The sequence below is a fragment of the Cariama cristata genome, unplaced genomic scaffold (assembly GCF_000690535.1).
Source record: "Cariama cristata isolate BGI_N322 unplaced genomic scaffold, ASM69053v1 scaffold4546, whole genome shotgun sequence".
Lineage (NCBI taxonomy): Eukaryota > Metazoa > Chordata > Aves > Cariamiformes > Cariamidae > Cariama > Cariama cristata.
This window is the reverse complement of record NW_009622620.1, coordinates 216,843-238,743: the sequence shown is the minus strand read 5'-3', so window position 1 is coordinate 238,743 and position 21,901 is coordinate 216,843. Positions and strand designations below refer to the sequence as shown.

The window sequence follows — 21,901 nt, the reverse complement described above, 5'->3', positions numbered from 1 at the left end:
TTCCACTACACCAGGTTGCTCAAAGCCTCGTGTGTATGCTTATAGTAACTATATATGCATACAGTCACTATTTAGAAATTACATCAGTACTGGACATAGTTGGTGCATTTTTTGTATGTTCCTGTAATATCCATTGTATTTGTGTTGGACTGCGATTAGCATATTTTATCAAGTTTATTTGCATAATGAACAGATGATGGTTTATTAGTGAAAAAAGCAACTGAAAAAAAGGAACTTTGAAATATCTAAAATAAGGTAAGATAAAAACAGTAAGAAACTAAACCACAGATTTTCAGACATGCATGGCTAAAATTTTTTCTAATATATTTCATAGCTTTATGAATGCTTATAACTTCAGTTAGGTTACTTAATCACAGGCACTCCTAATAAGTAAACCTGTATGCTTTGCAATACATTTTAAAAAGACTCAAAGCATAGCCTGTTGTTTGATTTCAATTTTCCCACCTTTCTCCTGGTCCTTTGCTTTTTTGAATAATGTCACAAGATCAGATGCAACATATAGTCATGATGAAAGCACTATGTAAAGCAAGCTAAAACAAAGAAGAAATGGTAATCTAAAATTATTGTACAGGTGATGTTGCCATGTATCATACCTGTGTATCATACCTTGCTGATTATGCGGCATAAACTTTGAGCTGAGTAGACTTTGACAAATGCTATGTGATTATCTTGAATCTTGTTTATAGTTAGGATTTTCTAAACTGAGCTGATATTCCAGGGTTTTTTATCCATCAAAATTGTAGTCTTGGTCTGCTGTGCATTTGACAGCTCTGCATTTCTTATATGTAAGACAAAATACCTTGTACATAAGTAATCAAAATGTCTTCTCACCTTCTTAAGAACTTTTAATGTTGCATGTTGCAAGCTGAAAGCTGAACTTTACCATGAAGAGTCTGAGTGGGATCTTTGTTAGGGACAGATCACTCATCAACATCATCACTAAAACGAAATGGGTACGACACACAAATTTTTGGAACTGTATTCAAAAGATCTACAAAAATGACTATCAAAATACAGAAATATTTATTTGTGATTTTGACTTTGAAATTAAAATATATCCTACTGTGAACTAAACATTTAGGATGAAATCTTGCCCTATGGAGGGCAATCACAGCTAGCGGAACCAAGATTTCAATTAGTGTGAATTTTAGTTGCAGTAAAATAAAAAGTCATAAATAAGATAACTCATGTGGCTGTTGATACATCCATACTTTGGCAGTGTCAAGCAGTGTATGTGCTGTAATATCCTGGAAGTGGCCAGTCTGAGAAGCAACACTGATATTACTGCACAACAGTCATTCCCTATGAATTGCAAATTGTCAGAAGATGAACACTAACTCTACAGGAATTTACAGCATTTATCTCCTAGGCCTGGTTATCTAATTGCACTGAAGGCATTTCCTCAGAGTTCACATCACAAGAGTCTTGAGACAATTCAGTAGTAAATCTCTGTGGGGACTGAGCTGAGAGCAATGTCATGGCCCCAAGCACTGTGCCAAGAGCAGATGAGATTACTAATGCCAGTGAAATATTCTTTATCCGCACAATAACCAGTCCTCTGGATTGTCACCAAATGCAAAATGAAGCACCTACCTGCCAAATAGGAGAAATTGCTTGTATTTCAGGGCAGAAATCTGACCTATCTGTTTATGTCTCACATGCCAGCTGCTTTGCCTACATTAGCTGGAAATCAGAAATTTATTAAGTGTAAAGTGCACAGCAAAATGAATAAGCAAACTAAAAAACTCTTGCTTTGCTGACTGATTATTTTATTCACTCATTGATTAAAACATTTTTCCTGGGGCAAGAGTAGCTGGTAAGCTTGTTTTGAAAAGTATAAATAGGAGAAGAATTAAAAGCAGATTTTTTAAAAAAACATCTAATCTTAACTATCTTACTTGGAAAAAATATGTTTTTATAAACTGCAAATGATATAATGTTTTTGATGTTATTATTTAAAAGAAATTCATTCTTAGTTTTAGCCAACATGAATAAAGGTTAGAATTGCATTGCATTTCACACTCCTGGTGTATAACAGTAATACAGTAGGTAAAGTGATAATTAATTGCTCTTCCTATTATGTCTTTCTAGAGATCTGAAGAATAATTTGATCAGCACAATTGAGCCCGGGGCCTTCCATGGACTTTCAGAACTGAAGCGCCTGTGAGTATTAATTCCATTTGAATCATTCTGAAAATTGTGTTTGTATCGACATTTCTATCCTTGGGCAACTCAGATATGCCACCAAGCAATAATCACATGAGGACACTGGCTGTAAATAGAAAGTCATAGACTGTGCTTTTTAAATTTACCATGCCTTTTTCTTCTTCTTTCCCTTCTTCTTTTCCATTTGCCCCTTCTTTTTTACCTTTTCCCATTTAAAATTATCTGATTGCTCTCCAATAAATGTCCTAACAAGTACGTCTACAAAGTTAAAAAACATGCCTAATTAATGACTTAGCAGACAATATGTCACTACAGACACTAATCAGAAATAAAACTAAGTGGTTTACATATGTGTAAACAATGTTTTGTGCTACGCTGAGTTTTTTCATTATGTAAGGTCTACTTTACTTTTATCATAGACTACATCTATAAAATAAATTCTTAGAAAGGAAACTTTGTCATGCTTTAGAATTTGTCTACCATTTCTATACCTCTTACATTGACTCTACTTGATATTTTTTATTTTTAGCATGGTTTTCTAAGGAAACAATACTTATGCAATATATTCCCTATCTGTCATTCTTGCATTCCTGTCTTTGAAAATGTTGTCATAGTACTTTTGAAAGCACTGGCTGATTTTTAAACCACATTTGTAGAGGGTAAAAATATCTAAGTTACTAAGATCCTACAAGTGGGCCTTTTTGCTTTTAATTAACAAGGACTACAGACCCTCCTTAGTTCTACTCAGCCTAAAGGAAAAGTGAGATGAACCCTTTTTAATTATACTTTTCCAAGTGACAGCATCCAAATGTCCATGTACCGACTAACAAGGCCATCAGCACATACCAGAAATCTGCCTAGCCTTATTGTGTACTGTCCTATGTGTGATGAGAAAACCTATGAGAAAACAGGGATTATTTTTGTGGGATGGGAAGATTTAGATGAGAAGGAATGCAAATCCACAGAAAAAGAAATTTACAAATCCTTCTGCTTTTTTGCTCTGAGGTTAAATTCCCTAACTGCTACATACAAAGAACACTGCACAACCTAAGTAAAAAATTTCAATCTCTGATCATACAGGTGGCAGTATTTTCTAACACTAACCACTAAGTTTTAGTGCATTTGTGTAGAAAGCCAATGACATCATAATGATGAAGTCAGAGTAGCATATACATTTTTAATACAAAGAAAAATGTCAGGTTGAAATTTCCTTGCTCACTCTGTGTACAGGGGTAACAATACAATGAAATGGTCAAAATGAGTGCTAATTGTTGCTTTGGCCGCATACTCTAATAACACAACCCTGACCTCTTGTGGGAAAACCTAGAAACCTGTGCAAGTCACAGGCTGCACATCTGAAGACTGCACAGGTGGAGCCTTAGGTCAGCCAGGAGAGACAAGTCAAGGAAGACGAAGTCAATAGGTGCTGGGAAAAGTGAGAAGAAAAGGCTCTTGAGCAAACTGAAAATGGCAACGTTGAGATTTATCATGCTAGAACTCAAAAACCCGTTATTGCTGATATGAACAAGTAACACTGGGACCAATCTAGAGACAAGGAATTGACTAATTGCTAGACTGCCACATGTTTGGTACAAATCGTTGTAGTTCCATGGTAAAGAAGAAAATCTCTGCACTCCTTCACTATGCAAATGTTGGGTAGCAGGCCATTGAGCAAAAGGAATAAATAGTGTAAACTCCTGATGAGTGCTGAATACAGTAATTACTTTAAGACTGTACTTTACATTCACATCTTCTTATTTCACACATGAAATATAAATAATGATGTGAGAAGCAGAAGCTGATATAATATGGGCAACTGCAAGAGATACAGCAATAGCAAGTCAGACAGACAAAACTGCAGGCTGTCAGCATCAAACTGTTTTCTGTGAATGATTTGGAGAACTGTTATAATTCGTATTTGAAGGACAAACTGAATTATTTCAAGGGTTTACTTAAAAAGTTGCACACAAAATTGATGAAAATTGAAAATTTGTGAAGCACTAAAATTATGGCACTTGGTTATTCAACAGAGGAGAGTTTTGTTTTCTCTAACATCAATTTTACATGTCACTGTTAGTAAGTTGAATATCTTACTCCTGAAAAGGAACACCAGCTTTGTACATTACGAATTGAATTATGTCTAATATAACATGTATTAGTCTGGAGGAATGTGCAGCAAACTGTCTTTTCTTTTTGCTAATGTTTTTTTAGAAAACATGGATTACAATACAGAGATTTCAGCCACTGCCATATATCTTATTCTGAAAATAACATTGAAGTAAACTTTGAGAAAAGAGTATGTAGCCTTTCACTTTGTTAAAAATTCCATTTTACTGTGTGCCACACTTGGAGAAATATACACTTGGTTTGATTAGTTTAGATGAAATTTACTTTTGCTACCCAAATTATACCTCACACAGTGATGCGTTTCTTCCATATGCGTTCAGACCTTGCTTAGGCAGCAGTAAGGCATTACCCAAGAATTCTGGGTAGGTTCTTCTTTACTACTTCTAATACAAAGAGAGAGAGAGAGAGATGTATGTTTGTCCATCTTAAACTTGCATTTTTAGATTTTCTGTGTAGGTTTTATTAGGAGAACTTAAAGAATAATGTTAATATGCAATTATTGCACTATATTGTTATCCACACTATTTTCTCAGCTGTTGCCTAGTTGATATCCCTGACAAGCATTTAAGAAATATTTTCATTCCAATGTGATGTTTCATCATTTAATTGTACAACAATATATTCTTTGGCTGATAGAAGAAGACTTTGTAGTGACTTCTAAAGAAATTGCCTTCACGTTCTAGCTAATTGGATATGTCTCCATGAAAGCAATAACTGGATTTGTCAAAGTACAACCTTTATTCTCCTGTTTGATTACTTCAGTGTTCTCATGTAACCAGAGGAAAATAGGGAATCTGCACAATGTAACAAAGGAATCACAAGACTACCACTGATTCTAAAATGAAAATATATTTGAATCACTTTTAGTATTTTTCTGTCATTGTTGAGACAGACATGACAAGAATCTGGTGCAAGAAAGTGTGTGCGTTATTTTATTAATTATTTCCAAACTTTTATACTATTCTTTCTCATACTTGTCTTCCCCCAATTGGTCCGGGCTCCTTGTTCTTTAAGTCCATTGGCTCTTCACACCTGCACGTCCACATATTCTGCTTCCTGTTCTTCTGCTTGTTTTGCACATCAGCATAGCAACTATCCAAGTTCGTTATCTCGCACTTTCTCACGGGTACACGACAACCTGGTCGAGGTCAACTGCCTCATACTCTGCCAAGGAATCTGCGGGCCTGCCGCAGTTTCCCACATTTTTCATGGATGTATAATCACTTAAAATCCTTACATTACTGCAATTATTTTAAAAAACATACTTTTTAAGAAGGAAAATTTGAGTCAAGGTTGAAAACCAGATATCTAAAAATTGAACACTAGTTCAGAATGCACGAAGGGGCAGTATTCATGTTGTTATCACAACATAATTGTTCATACCTATTTTTCTCTCCTTCCTATAAGTACCCTATACATTAGGTTGTATATATGACTTGTACAGAAAATATCTGTTCACCTTTCTGCAGACAAGAGTTAAGGAACATAATGCCTTGTACTGTTTGTGGTCTGAGACAGCCAACAGTATTGCTCTTAAAAGAGCTTGCCAAGTGCTTATCAAGACTGACCTTCTTACTAGCTGAAAAATTAGTTGCCCTCTGGTTTCTGTGATTTCTTCAGCAAGAAAGTGAGATGAGGCATTAGTAACAGTAAAAATATGTCAATTTTGGCTGAATATTGCATGCAACAAAGTGCATAGAATTTTTCATAAGTAAAGAGATAGGTGCTAGTAACTTTGATAAAGAAAATTCTTTAAATTGGAAAGAATTTTTGGTTTGGGGGTTTTTTTGCTACATATATAAAATCACATTTTAATGCAATTAGTATAAGTTGCGGTATAGTATGTTTAATTGTGGAATATTGCTCAATAATGTTAATATAAAAATTCCTAAATCTATTTCATTCAGTTACATTATATTACAGAAAAAGTTTTTATTTCTTATTTGTCTCTAACTCTTTAAGTGTTAAAAATAAAGAGGCTGTATGTGGTCATGTAGATGTACATATAAATAAGACAGACCTAATGTTCATGGGTTTTTATTTGTTTGTTTCAGGGATCTTTCAAATAACAGAATTGGTTGCCTAACACCAGAAATGTTTGTTGGACTTAACAGTCTTCACAAACTGTGAGTATAATACCACTTTTGTTTTAAACAGGAGAAATTCAAACTGTCGCATGGCATACCTGAGTACAGTTAGAAATAAACTTTCATTATAAGAAAATTATAGGTTTTGAATTAAAAAAACCCTCTTTCCTGAGCCTTTAATTGTGGTGACTTAATATTTTAAAGATGTCATTTCTATTTGTAATTGTAAAATCTATCAGAACTGCAAAGAATTAAATTTTATTTTTACATTGAAAAGAGGCTGAATGTGAGATTTCTGTTTGTATGCATTTCTGTTTGCACGTCTCGGAAACAATTAAATTCAAGAAGGTTATATTGCTCATTCTATCCATTACAAATCAATTAGAATTTTCCAACTTTTTTCTTCCTGAAGTCTGTTACATAAAAAAGTAAGCATATACTGAGAAAACAAATGTATGAAGTCTCAAGTAAATTTGGAGTATCAGGGTAGTTCAAATTGCTTCAGAAATATCAATTTTAGACTGTCCATATAAGGTGCTGTGTTGTAAACTTTATTTGTCATAGTATTTTTTGAGTCATCAGTTTATCATATGCGACTGCACTGGAATATGCTCTAAGGAGGAAAACAATCAACTTGCACATCCATAAGCATGCCAGAGAGCCTGTGTGATCATTAGGTTATAAGGCTACTCTAGAAAGATCATTCAGAAAGCATGAGATTATGATAGTATACCCAGGCTGTACAGTTTTAGGGAGAATCAGATGGCCTGGAAGAGATAAAATGTGTGATGACAAAGTTTGCTAGTATATACTAAGTTAACCAGAGAATTAGAGACAAGGGTTGATTTTGAAGAAGGTCAGAAGTAATGTACAGAACTCCATGACTGGGCAATAAAATGGCACATGAGATTTAATGTGGATAAATATTAAGTGATGCAAGGGAGAAAAACCAATCTGTTCTGGGCTACCCATTAAAACATAGGTAAGATGTTTTGAGATTATAGTGGATAATGCCATGAAAACATCTGCTCAGCATAATTAAAAAAAATAAAATTAGGGAGTATTATTAAAGGAAGAGAGAACAAATTGGAGAGCATCCATTGTACTATGGGGAAAAAAGCAAAGAACGTGCATTTTTAATACTGTGGACAGTTTCAATCTGCTTATCTCAAAAAGATGACCAAAACTAGAAAAGGTTCAGAGAAGGGCAAAAAGGAATGGCCAAAGGTGCAGTGCAGCATAGGCAAGTACTAGGAATGAGTAAGTTGGCTGCGAATTTCCTGGCTGGGAAAGGGACAATTCACAGGAAGGATTCTGGTTTAAATGGGCATTTGGCCAGACCCAGAAGGGCTCTGTATCTTCATTCACATCTGTCTTCATTCCTGAATGGGAAATAAATTCCTATATGGCATCATAGTGCGTTACAAATCTCGTACTTTATTTTCTTCCTCTCCAACCAGTTCTGGCATTTCCTTGGAAAAACAGGGAAATTTTTGTAGAAAGATCTGCCATGAGGTCAAGATGACACCAGGTAAAAGGCTGAAATCTGCCTTGCTTACAGATCACATTAATGGAAGTAACTATGCCAAATCTTCTCTGATGAAAACAAGTGAGAACAGATGATGGGAAGAATCTTGATAGCATGTTGATGAACAGATGCAGACTGCCCCTCTTTTTACCCATCTCGGATGAGTCGCCAAAGCAGGCAAGCCCAACTCACCTATTGAGGGCTGCTGAGTCTCTTGTTTGTTGTGCACAGTGAACATGACTGTGATTATATAGCCAGATTACCATAGGAGGTATGTTTCAAAATGGTGAAGTCATTTTATGAAATGGAAGGTGCTTCTATATGCTAGAAACAACCTCAATAAAAACTGTTCAAATCCCTGCTCTCTCAAGAAAACAAGTCTAAATCTTGCAGAGTGCATCTTAAAAGCTAATTAGAAGTTAAATACAGAACTTCAGTCTTGTGATGGTAAGGAACAGAAATTCATTCACAGTGAGTGTGCAACATTTGTTCTGTGACAGTGTTCAACTGTACTATCCCTTTCCTCTGAATTTTTTTTGTATACCTCCACATCCTTCACTGATACCAGAGATGTCAGAAAAAGGCACAATATGCATGCTGAACGCCCGTCGTTACCAAGCTGATCAAACCAGACCATTACAGTTGCCTTCTGTAAAACAGATTTGCCATATCCCTGCTCATTCTAGTAACCTGTTTACCTGTCCTGGTGTTGGTGAATATTTTCTGAGCATGTAGATTCAGAGAAAGTCTCATCAGTTCCCTCTACACTATCATTAACACTGTCTTGCATCTAGTCTTTTTGTGCATCCTAAGTAAATATTTACATTTTCCTGAAGATGGGGCTAACTTGCATTTCCAAGGGGCTGTAGATCCAGGTCTTTCTGTATTGTTGTCCTTCTGAGGCACCAGATTATAGCAGAAATTTGAATCAGACCTTTCTTAAGTATAATTCTCAAGTGACATTACACTTTTCACTTTGAATAATATTATTTAATGAAATTACTAGACCTCTCATCTTCAAGAATGTACACCTCTTCCTGTATGATAGTTCTCTTAATATTGCCCAATCCTTGGTTTTGTTATTATCGGATTTCGTTTTCACATGCTTACATTTCTGAAACAGAGTAATTAGTGAACGCACTAAATACAATCAGTCACAAGACCGTTTCTGCAGAGCCCTAGTAATGTCTCGATCCCCTCCCTTCTATCCTGTCCGTTATCTTACAGTCTCTTACAATAAATGCATTTAACACCAGGTTCTTCATGCTTTTATGGATGTTATGCCCATGTGTCAGTGGAAAAAATGATGATTCTGGTAACTGTAGACCTGTTAGTCTGGCCTTCTTGTATTTGACGCAGTAAATGAGTTTTAAAAGAAAGAAAAATGGAAAAAAATGTTGGCAAATCAGAAGCGGGGAAAAAATCAATATGCATCTATTGAAGACATATCATGTAATCATATAAAAAGATCACTAATTTTCTAGACAATGAAAATCATTTATTGATTTTCATATACATCTGACATGATACTTCATAAGCAGTAGGAAACCATTAACATTTATGCTAGTATTTTCATGTAGGTGGAATTAGCCTAGAAGGCCTCTAGTTGCCCAGGTATTTTTTGGATTTTAACTAGTTCTGCAGATTAGTAGTCATACTGTAGGTGGTCTTGGGAAAGATCATTTCCAGAATTTAGTGTATGCTTCTCACATAAATAATACCTATAATCCAAATGACCAGCCTTACTGAACAGAATAAAAAATAGTAGTAATGGGATATATTTAGGCTATATATAATGTCTACTCTTTCTTAATTTCTTACTTATAATATAGTAGTATTGTTAAAGTGTCTTTTGCACCTTTTTTTAATTACACTTTCCAAAGTTTAATTTATTTTTTGGTAATTTTCATTGTCCCTATATGCTTCCTGTCTTTTTGTTAACCTTTTCCTGTTCATTATAGTCACTCTACTTCTTTGATCTTTTTAAAACTTGAATTATTTTTTCAATATTTAAGATTTGATTATTGATCCATTTAGTCTATCTTTCATTTTTCTTATTGGGTTTTAAATTGCCTTTCTACCATTGACTTGACAAATGGGGCCATCCTGCATTCCAGTTCATGTACTTTAGTAGTTCTTCACTAGTTACTTATTTAATTTTTTTATTTCCAAAGTCTGTCCTTTGGAAACCAGAGGCATAGTGATAGATAAGTCTAAATTCCCCTTTCATCTGAAGTAGATCAGTTCCTGATTGCTATGTCGAAAGTTATGACTTTCTCTTTTGTAGGGACTGTCCTTCCCAAACCAATGTCAAGAGTACCATTACTCTTGTTGGGTCAGTGATCATTTCGTGAAGAAATACAACCACAATCTCAATCATCAGGAACTGTTCCTTGCTGTTCATAGTATCATTTGTTCTTTGATCTCAGAAATCTAATATAATGACAGAATGCTGATAGTAATTATTTGAGCTGGGATATCAATTTGCCTTTGGTGTAAGAACTGGTAATTGCTCATTGACTGCAAGCTAATGCCACCTGGTACTTTTCTAACACTTTCTAGCTTTTTTCCCCTTGGAAGCTCATACAAACTTCCCAGAGTCAATTTTTTTAAATGTGTTCAAAATACAGTAATTCACCTTTCCATTGCTACTGATACCTCTGAGTTGTATTTAGTTATTGCAGGGGTATAAGAAAGCTTTCTCTGAAAAGGTTATGGAGAAGCATTTACTTAGTGTAAACATCAGTGTATATAATTGTACCAAGGAAAAGATGACAAGTTCTTAAACATGGAACTGGTTTCAGAGCCATCAAATGTTGTTTAGATTACTGAAGGAGCAATATAAAGATATATACATATGCATTGATTTATGCAGTTGTTGATTGTGGTAATTAGAGCTCTCCTGTGTTACATTAGCAGAGATGAATTACAGAAGGATCTTTGCAGACTGTTATCAAAACCAGTAGGGAGAGCCATGAGTCCACCGGAAGGAGCAAAGGACATAAATCTTTTCATGCATCTTCTGTGAAGTACAGAGATGAGATTTTCTTATACTGTTTACAAGCACAAATACCAGGTGAAACAAAATAACACAGTGTGTTTCACTCAATCTTGTAAATCTAATTCAGTTTGAAAAAATGATATTAGAACTGAAAAATCAGCTCTAGGCCCAAACCGACACAGGATATTTAACCAAATGATGTGATGCATATATCTAAACTGAGTTGGGTAAAGGTATGTTTAAATACTTCGCTAAAATGAAGGACGAGAACTGCCTAAGCTTTCAGGGATAATGCAAACCCTCTTCAGAAAGGTTGGTGGTTTTGTGCGGTCTATTTTAGAACAGGACAACCTACAGGATTCTTGAATTAGGAAAAAGTTAACTAGTAGTATCATCTAGTATTGTTTTGAAAACATGCACACATACAGAAACCACAAAAAAAGTAAGCCTCTTGATAACATAGAAAAGAAGACTTTTACTCCGATTGCAGTGAGGATGTATATTTCAGTGAATAGGAGTTGAATTTCAAGTTACTAATGAAATCTAAAATTTCACACAGCTCCTAAAATTACTGCAGCCAGTGAGTTGTGATTATGTTCCTTGAGACTGATCTAATTTTTACACCTTCTTGGATTTGATGATTTGTACTCTGGAAAATTATTCCAAAATGCTTTCACATCATATGACAGATGCAGCTGACAGTGCCTCAGACAGTATAAGAGGAGATTTATTATGTCTTCTAAGATATTAGTTTAACTTTTTTGGCTTATATATCACCCTTTGGCTGTGTTTATGCTGTGATGAGGTGCGCGTATTCTAACTAGGAGTGACATAATTGAATGCAACAAATCTTCCAAATCTCCTTTGGCCCCTCAGTGGCCATGCCTCAGTGCTTTGTTCCAGAATTATGTATGCAGATATATTTCTGCTAGGTAATGGAGCTGCCATCCACATTAATTCTGTTTATATTTAATCTGAATATCAAGAGCTGTGGAATACTGGGATGGTGCCACTGTACTGATATACCAGATTAAATTTCTTTAGTCCCCCATAAGTTTGCTCATCAGGTTCTGAAAGGTTGCAGCCTTAAATTTGTTTCAACAAGCAGCTACTGCTGGATCTTCCTTTTGGAAGTTCAAATCAGAACTTCCTCCTTACTTCCAATTGTTTGATTAAAGTATATCTGATTTATTCTTCATCCTGCCTCTGAATTATCATCAGCAGTTAGCTTTATGATAATATTATACCATAAATTCTTGTGTGACTTTCTTGCTGTCATTGAAGCAACTAATTGCTTTGTATGGTGCCAGAAATAAAGTTCAAAAAACATAGTGAAACAAACAGACCCCGCTTTAGCAACATCAAGAAATTATGCACCATAACCTGCCCTCTCTGTATTTCAGTTTTTGTTTTCTACCCCTCCTGTCCCAATCTTTTCCCACAGAAGACCAGCCTGTCAGCCTTGCATTCAGCTTTTGGTTTTTAATACCGCTCATAAAAGTGAAGCGTTCTTCATGTTCATATACTGCTCATTCTACCTATATTTTGCCTCAGAATAGCCCTTTGAGACACATAACTCCCTTTGACTGGTTTATGGTATTTGTCATTTATATTAAAGCTTTTGTCAAAAGTGTTCTATTAAATTCTGTAAAAGCACAAGAGTATTTGGTGTATGAAAAAATAAGTGTAGGACCTTATATGTAAGACTAAAATGGTTTACCTTTGTTATAACAGAAAGTGCGTGTTTCTGTTAATGGAGTAAGTTAATGGCATACTAAGTGCTATCAGCTTTGGAGTGCATTAATTTGTTATGTTTGAAATGTTTGCAAACTAGGTGATACAGATGTTTTTAGAACCAAAGTCCTTTTAAATCAACCTAGAGTGGGTTTTTAGGATATCTGAAATGGCAGAATTCCACAACACTATGCATTTGGAGATACTTTAATATACAACATAAATGATGTGAACTGACAGAACTAGGCATTTGCAGGGTGCTGCAGATACCTAGCTCAGAAATGTATGTGTTATTGGGGTGATTTGAGAAGATTCCTGAAAGTTTTGTTAGAGAAGAATCTATTCCCACTGTTGGAGATCCAGATATTGTATATTATATATTTGTATATTGTATATTTGTATATTGATATTATGTGTTTCTCGGCCATAGAAATGTATTGCTTTATGACTTACAGAACCCTGTGAACATGATCCTAGTTTGCTAATTATTAGTAGTAATATGGAAACTTGAAAACAGGTCATTTCCAGAAGAATATGAAATAATATGAAAAAATGGCTTGCTGACTTTGTGCTGACTTTTGAACTGTCAGGAACTCAATTATTCTGGTGCTTGGTAAAACCACTGAAGAAAAGGATTACATACTTCTCTGTTATGATAAAAGGAATGAAAAATCTTTAAATGGAACATGAGTCAGGAATTTTTAGGTTAACATAGTGTAGGTCAGTTCTGGCTAGATATCTTGGTGGATTTGGTAGGACCTATGGAAAGCGCATAGATTCAGTAGACACAGAATGGGCACCACTGGCAGGTGCATAGCTACCATACATCTGCTGAATCCCTGCTATGTTGGCTGTGGAAATGACTTACAGTTTTTCCGTTTCCTAAAATATTGACCAGATATAAAGCCTTCCTTTGGTCTAAATGGAATTGACGAACTTCAGACTTGGTGTTCTGTTTGTTTTGCTGTATGAAGCCTGGCTAGATATTTAAGGGAAAAGCTGGAATTTGCATCAGATAGGAAATGTTGTCATACTGCAGTGCGGTAAGGCAGAGAAAAGAAAACCCCTATATTGCGCCTTCTGGCTGCCATCCTTGCTAGACTAGACAAATTGCTTTCCTGATCTTTCAGTTCAGCCAGATTGTCCTCTGTCAGGAAGTTTATACTACTGTAACTGCTTTCGTATTAGTGGAACCACTTCTGATTTACTTCAGTGAAAATATCAGGGTTATCCATTTCTGATTTAGACCATTTAATGTCCCAGTTCACTGAGCTGCTTCAGCATATGTCTTGTCAGGGCTTATGTCCAATAAGCACATGAGTAGATCCCTTTAATTGTAAGTAAAGAGGTAACTGAGTCTTTGTGAAATGCTCAATATTTTTAGTTCCTATTCATAAATCCAAAATATTATAGGTATAGAAATAGGTACCTACAAGTAAACATTCATTTCCACCTTTAGTCATACCCACATTTGAAGAGATACTTGGAAGACCTGCCATTTTCAAGAGCTTTGCACCACAACTGCATTAAAGGTGCACTGTTAAACAAAATCTTAACAATGAGTTCAGTTATATCAACATATCTCATCATCGCTCAATATAGTGAGAAATAATTTCACTTAACATTGCTGAGCCAGTTTGTTTTTCTGTATTAGTAGAATTTTGCTATAAACTACCATGAAAATTTGAAGTGTTCGAAGTTCTTTTTTTATTATTTCAGTGGTGAACAATTAATTGTGTACATGAATAAGATTAGTTATTGTTTCAAGAATACTCCATAAAATTCTTAAAGTAATTTATAAATTAGGAATATTTTCTCTTCTTTCTTCAGTTCATTGATCCATATGTATCTGTACAGGTTTCTGTAGAAAGCATGGTTACTGAGTTTTTTGTTCTTCCTTACTTTAGGAAGCTGGTTCAGTTCTTTTGCAGCTTGGTAGATTTCTCACTGGTGGAACATTGCTTCTGATCTGAATTTGTATCTTCAGTTTAATATACATTCTTTACTTTGTAGACATCAGAGAAGTAAAATCAATAATTATAAAAACATCCTTTTTAATGAAAAAGTAATGAAACCATTTTCTTTGCCAGTCCACATTTTTTTCTGTATGTAACAACAAAACTTCAGTGAAGAGATCTGAAATTTCACTGATAGCTGAAATTTTGTAGCCATTCTTGAATTCAGACCTGTAGGGTTTGGGCACTGGATAGAAAGGACCATATATCAGTATTTCAAAAGTGGGTAACTCATATGCTATGAAATGTTAATCTTGAATACTGCACTAATTTTTCAGTTTACTGGCCTAGAAAAAGAAATACTACTTGACATTAAGCATTTACCTTTTATACTGTTAAGGCACTGGCAGAGCCTTAACTGTTAAACTAGGCAAAATTGAATTGCATCTATTTGCAAGTATTCAGCCTAATCCATTCAGCCTTCAAGACAAGAAACAGTAAAACAGTAGTTAAAATGGAAATGTCCTTAATTTAAGGATGTGAAAAATCAGTTTGTTTGAAGTCCTTTGTAATAAAACTATTTGTATAGTTAATTTGGAAACCCATTACTACTTTAAGGAATTGTTTGAATTCTTCTTAGCATTACTAAATTAAGACACTGTTTTTATTTCTTTACCTTGAAGTGGCATTCTACATATACTATAAAAACACAACATAGGTCTCACAGACTAATCGTTATACGAATATTTTCACTTAAATTCTAGAATATTCTCTTCTAGAATTCTATTCTATTAAATATGTAGAAATATTCCTGTTTATTAGACCAAGGGAATTGTATGTATACCTGTTGAGAAAATAAAAGAAGTAAAAGTGTATGATTTGATTGGTATATTGCTGTCATTTACAAAAAAGCAATGTGCAAATTTAAATTTACTGTTGTCAATAAAGCAGAATTTCTTAATTGACATTGGGAAAATTATACTCTATAACAATTTTGTTTTCTTCTTGTATTTGTTATAACTAACTATAAATTGCTTTTTTCTAGGAATTTGTCAGGGAATATTTTTTCAAGTCTCATGAATGGACTTTTTTCTGAGCTGCTAGCTCTGAAAGCACTGTAAGTATCATTCCTTATGTTTGGAAATCTGAAATATTCAAGAAAGACATCAGAATAAACATAACACAGTTGAATATGAATTCGAACAAGATTGTCTCTAACAATGCATTCCAAATGCAAAATATGCAGTGTTTTGTTATCAATGTCTGTCTCACTATTGATAAGCTGCCATCTTCTACCTGTCCTGGTGGAATGGATAGCCCTGACAACTTGACCCCATTCCTGACTAGCCCAGTCTAGCCATCCTGACTAGCATCCCTATTTTTCTGTCCTTTATGATCTTATGCCTTTTCATGTTTTCTTGCATTACATCATATAATAACTCTGAATATACAAAACCACTCACGTTAAATATTTTTCCTGCAATTTCAATAACAAATGCCAGTTATTTCTATTAAATGTACATCTCTGAGATTTAAAAGTGTATTCTGGATGCTTCCATTGCCAAGTTTCTACTTAAAAGAGTTTATAGTAGGTGAAAGTAGTATGTTGTAGTATGTGTTGTAGTATGACTTTCTACAGTAGCACATACACAAATTGAATCCAGTAGTCAGTGATGCTGTTCTGTAATCAAAACCAGAATTTTGGCATAATGTCTTGGAAGTCATTAACAGTGGGACAATATGTATTAGTCATCTCAGGATATCTTTATAATTATATATTTATAATTATACATCCATAGTAATGCATTTATCTAGAATTAGTTTTCTTTGGAGTTAGGTAATTTGAATCTAACAGAAGAAAGTATCTTTATGAAAATAACGTGTACCAATTGTGATCTTTCTTTGCTTTTCTAGACATTTCAACACCGATTCACTCATTTGTGACTGTAATCTAAAATGGGTCTTGCAATGGGCCAGAAATGCTTCAGTTCGAATAGCGGAGGAAACAGTTTGTGCTTACCCCAGTGTTTTACAAGGACTTTCATTTCGTAACCTGAAGGAAAACCAGCTGATGTGTGGTGAGCTGTACTCTCATTTAACATTACAAATTGAAGTGAAATACAGAGAAAATATTAAAAAACAGAAATGATGAAATGATACAAAAAAAAAAAAAAAGTAGGAAATCTTGCTCATAGGCACAAGAAATTCGGGTATATGGCACAGAAAATACAACTAAGATTAAAAGAGAATGGAAACAAATACAAGTTTCTTATTTCAGACAAAATAATATATATATATTGCAAGAACACCACTCTTCTATCTATATATTTGGTAACATATAATCATGATTTAAAATACTAACCCATGATGGTAGCTGTACATGGTATACTGCATGAAACTGAGGATCCCTACAGAGATTTATAGAATGTTCCTTTCAAGTTGTATCTCTGACAGTGTGGCATAAATGTCAGATTTCATTCTTGTATTTTTCATTTTTATAAACTTGTAACTGTAGCTTTTAGCACTACGTCCTGGGGATGGATAGAATTTTTACAGTGAGCTTCATTTAGATGAATTCTGTATTTGAAGATCTATAAGTGAATTGCTTTTTGGAAAAGATTTTCCACCATAGCAAACATGATGGATATGGTGTGAGGAAGGAAACAAAAAAATATGAATGAATAAAGAAAATTAATCTCACACTGAACACTGTCTAGCAAAGAGCAGCCTAAAACAGAGATTTTAAAATATCGCATACTGCAGAGAAAAAGTCATTGCCTAAGATCATGCTGGTGTGTTCCATAATCAGAACTATAATTTTACACATACTTGGTTAATCATGGAATCTTTGAATCTTTGACTTTCTTCAATGACAATGGATGGGATGGTGACTTTGCTAATGTCTTACAGAAACAAAAGGAAAGTCATACTTTTATCCTAATGTTGCTAACACATTTATAGCAGAAGGGAGATCAGAGTTGACTGGAGTAATAACAAAAAATTGGATTTTAACAACAAATACAGATGTTTACAAGTTAGGAGAGATGCGAAAGGATGTGAATACCAGCTATAGATGGTCCATCAGCTGAATTGTTAAGGAAAGACAGATACCTGTCTGGAGCCAAATAAGGAATGAGCTCCTGTGAGCGAAAGGCAGAGAAGTTTCCAGTAGCCTGTATTACTGAACATTTGAAAATCTGCAATACTTCTCAAATATCAAACTGCTATTTTATAGAGACTCAGCATGGGCATCTTCATAGACATCCATTTCCCAGCACGAAAAGTCCTTCTTCTGAAAATGCTGAAATGATCAGAAAAATTGATTAAGGACTGTTAGTTGGTATTTCCAGGTTGCCAATGAATATAAGCCTGTGAATTTTGCAGAGGAAATGAAAGAAATTTCTCAGAACTTTGTACTTGAATTCCTAATAGGACTCCTTACCGCAACTCTGATACAGAATTTATAATGCCCATCTAGTTCTCACTGCTATTTATAATGCCCACAGAACACTTGACAAGGTTTGTAATGACTACCAATAGCTTGACACTGCTTTTAATATCTGCAGAGCTTCACGGTGGTTGTATTTGGGGAGCCTTCCACCAGCTCTGTGATGTCTGCCAGGTACTTCACAGTGCTTATAATGTCTGTTGGGCAGCTCACAGTGCCCACAACATTTAGCAATTTCATTTTCAGTAACTTAATTTGAATTTAGGCATAATAGAAGGTTGTCTGGCACCAAAGTAATAACTACTATTGAGATTGTTTTAAAAATAATATGGGTTGAAATATGCACAGAGCTAATCAAACTAAGCATATCTTAAAGAAAATATTAAGTGACCTAAAAATTAAAAACTCCTACATATGAACATTTTCCATACTGTCAGACATTTGTATTTATAGTTACTTATCTTCTACATGCTAGAGGATGTCATGAGGTATTGCAGTCACAAGATGAGCAAAAAAAAAGAATGGAAGGAAAAAAATAAAAATAGAAGGGAAGTGGCAAAGGTCTTTGCAGGTGAGTTAGGGAATGAACCAAAAAGTCAAAAGTATGTGGAGAGGAAACTAGACAGTAAAAAAATTTCTGTAGAGCTACAAGGAGCAGTTTGCCGTGAGCTTTTTAGATTCATCTTATGTTCTGATGGGAGAAGAAATCATCTTTCAAATTTATTTCTGGCAAATCTTTCTCATGCATCTGATAACTCATGATAGTCAAAGTAGTCACCTGTTGAAAACAGTTAAAAATCTGCTTTGGGGATTTTTATAAGAGTTCATTTAAGTGACTGCACAGTTTTGGAATTCATAGGGTTCTGCTTGTGTATTTGATTAACAGCTTATAAGAGCTACTTAAATCTTCTTTAATAAAAAATCTCCAATTCTCAGAACTGTTCAGCTATAAAACAATTTTTGATTATTTTGGAAATAAGGCTGAGAAGTTAGTTTGACGATAAAAGATAGTTTTGCCTTCTGCCTTAATTATGAGGGACTGCAATGAATTCATAACGGTACGGACAGAGTATCTTTCTGAAAAATGATTGTGAAATTGGCTTTATGCAATGCCTTGTTAATGTTTCTCCATGACTCCAAATAAAACATACTCAATTTACGGGAGGAAAATTACATTTTTCTGAATATCAGTGCTATAAATTCCACCTGAGGTCTGATAGGAGTCTGTGACTTTCCCTTGCACACATCATCAGCAGAAATGGATTCTGTAGGCCAAATTCTTCACTCAGGAAAGACCTGTATGAGTTTTTGTCTTAAGGTATTATGAGATACCTTAAAAGTATCTTGTCTTAAATACCTTGTCTTAAGGTATTATGAGATACCTTAAACCTGCATTTTGATTATTTACAATGATGAATGAGATATTAGAATTTAGTTTCTCAGTATCAAAGCTGTATTGATGCTATTGAACTAACATTACTAAGTAGTAAAAGTTCACTTGTTCTGCAAATTACAATTGACATATACCTCATATGAAGCCTTTTTCTGTTAGAAAATGTTGACTCATCAAAATAGATGTTTGGAAAAGTGCCAACTTTCTTGTGTCCTCCAATTAGATTTTATTTAAAGTTTAGAAAGTGGTTGACATAATATAAATAATTATGTAAATATTTACTAAATCATACAAATAATAAATCATACAAAAAATATTGCAAAGGTCAAAGTATAAAAATAATCTTATAGTGCTTTAAGACATTATTATTTATTTATTTCCATCACAAAGAAAATTATCTAATTCTCCTGGGACAGAATACTGTTTCTCATGCAGATCTACAAATTAAAGTATTGAATTTTGCATATATTTTCTCTACAGATGTTTATAAATAAGTAATTGGGACCATGCTATCACTTTTTTTTTAATTAAAAAGCAATGTCTTCAAAAGTAAGAAAATATAAAAGGATATTAAGAAATATCTTTTTTTGACTTAGAATTTAATGCATTTATACATCATAAATTACATTTTTATTCCTTATCATTATGCATTTTTCTGTGCAGAGACTGGATAGGTTTAGTTCTTCTTTTAGTGTCAGTAGCTTTTCAGGTTTATGTAGTCTACTGTCCTAATCTTGGTCATCATATTGTTGCCTGGACCTATAAAGCAGACAGGTTAAAAAAACTAGACATAGTATCTTGTCAGTTCTCAGGAAGTCTAAATGCAGAGAGGAACCTAGATTTTTTTTCAAGTCACTTCACTCTACTTGACTGATGGTTTAATACGTATACATCTGCACCATCAGGAATAGGACAAGAGGAAATCGCTTCAAGTTGCACCAGGGGAAGTTTAGATTTAGTATTAGGAAAAATTTCTTTCCCAAAAGGCTTGTCAAGCATTGGAACAGGCTGGCCAGGAAAGTGGTGGAGTCATCATCCCTGGATGTATTTAAAATATGCATAGATGTGGTGCTTAGGGACATGGTTTAGTGGTGGACTTGGCAGTGCTAGGTTAACAGTTGGACTCGATGATCTTAAAGGTCCTTTCCAATCTAAACAATCATATGATTCTAAACAATTCTATGATCTCATCACAGTGCTTTCAGGCAAGCTGTTTTTGTCTCATGTCACCCTTCCTGTTCCCGTTGTTGTCCTTACCTTTCCTAGAAGCCTGCTGTAAGACAGTCTGACAGTAAGCCTGGTAAACCAATCTTTAACAGTCTTGAATGGCTCTCAGGCCATGTTAGCAGAGCTCATTTAAGCCCTTTGCATCTGACCCTTTCATGATGAATTGGCTAAATGTAATTGCCCAAAACTATGTTTACCCTCTTTCTCTATCTGTGTTGATGGAAAGCTATGCACAAGTCATCTTCTTGGAAGAATGAATTGGTTGTTTGTATATTTATTATGCTCCTGCACTGAATTTTTCTGTTTCCCACTTCCTTATTTGCTGTGTCATATTGAATGTGATAAAATCTTACATGTTGAACTGCTTCAACATAGGACTGTAGGACAAGAGTTAAAAGAAGTTGTAAGATACAGCATTATTTATTCACTTATATTGTGCACATCTCTGAAAAATCCATGTTGTTGCAATAATTACAACAAACAAGGGCAAATGGAGCCAATTAGCAAGCTAGTATTACTGCATGTTCTTCATATACCATCCTCTATCAAGAAACTTCCAGAGTAAGGAAATAGATATAAGCTCAAATGTTAGATACTTTCATTTTGAGATGCAGTCTCAGGGAAAATATGGTGGAAATAGAACTTGCAAAGCATGAAGTAATGGCAAATTACAAAACAAAATATTGCAGCTGAATCATTTTCCTTTCTTGTATTAACATGACTGAGATAGCATCTGTTTTTACGTAGTGTTTCATCTACCTTAATGGGGGTAGGGTCACCTCCCTAGGCTGAGGAGGCTTTGAATATCCAGAAGCTGGTTTTGAATTATCTTGTTGCTCTGGGTGCTCCACATTCATGAAAATCTACTGTAGTGTGTTTGACATGGCTTAGAGAGGTTGTTACATTATGCTATTTTGAAAGTATGTATTATGACAAAATGTGTATTCTGTTCATGGGTAGGGCACCCATTGGTTGTGATGAATAGAATTGTAACTTCACATCAAACTTGTAGTGAGAAATTGTTTGGGTTGGTTCATAATTTACTCATAGCTTTAATAGTCAATTAGGACTTTCACTATGGATGACAGGGAATGAGTACTAAAAATACAGAACAGGAGTTTTATCTGTATAAGATCTGTGTGATTAGGTTTCTAGCATGCCTTAATAGGCTGACTACTGAGAAAGCTGTTAACATTAAAGAAGAATAAAAATCC

The 21,901-nt window shown here is 34.5% G+C and overlaps 1 protein-coding gene across 1 annotated transcript in view; it reads left to right on the top strand.

Annotated features, from left to right (window-relative positions):
- Positions 1 to 2,119: 2,119 nt before the first annotated feature.
- LOC104163392 (probable G-protein coupled receptor 125) overlaps positions 2,120 to 21,901 on the top strand; it is a 183,532-nt gene continuing 163,750 nt past the window's right edge. Inside the window, exons 1-4 of the mRNA XM_009702393.1 lie at positions 2,120 to 2,184; positions 6,369 to 6,440; positions 15,665 to 15,736; positions 16,534 to 16,697. Coding sequence (XP_009700695.1) covers positions 6,409 to 6,440; positions 15,665 to 15,736; positions 16,534 to 16,697 — 268 coding nt within the window. The 5' untranslated portion in view covers positions 2,120 to 2,184; positions 6,369 to 6,408. The remainder of the gene's footprint in view (positions 2,185 to 6,368; positions 6,441 to 15,664; positions 15,737 to 16,533; positions 16,698 to 21,901) is intronic.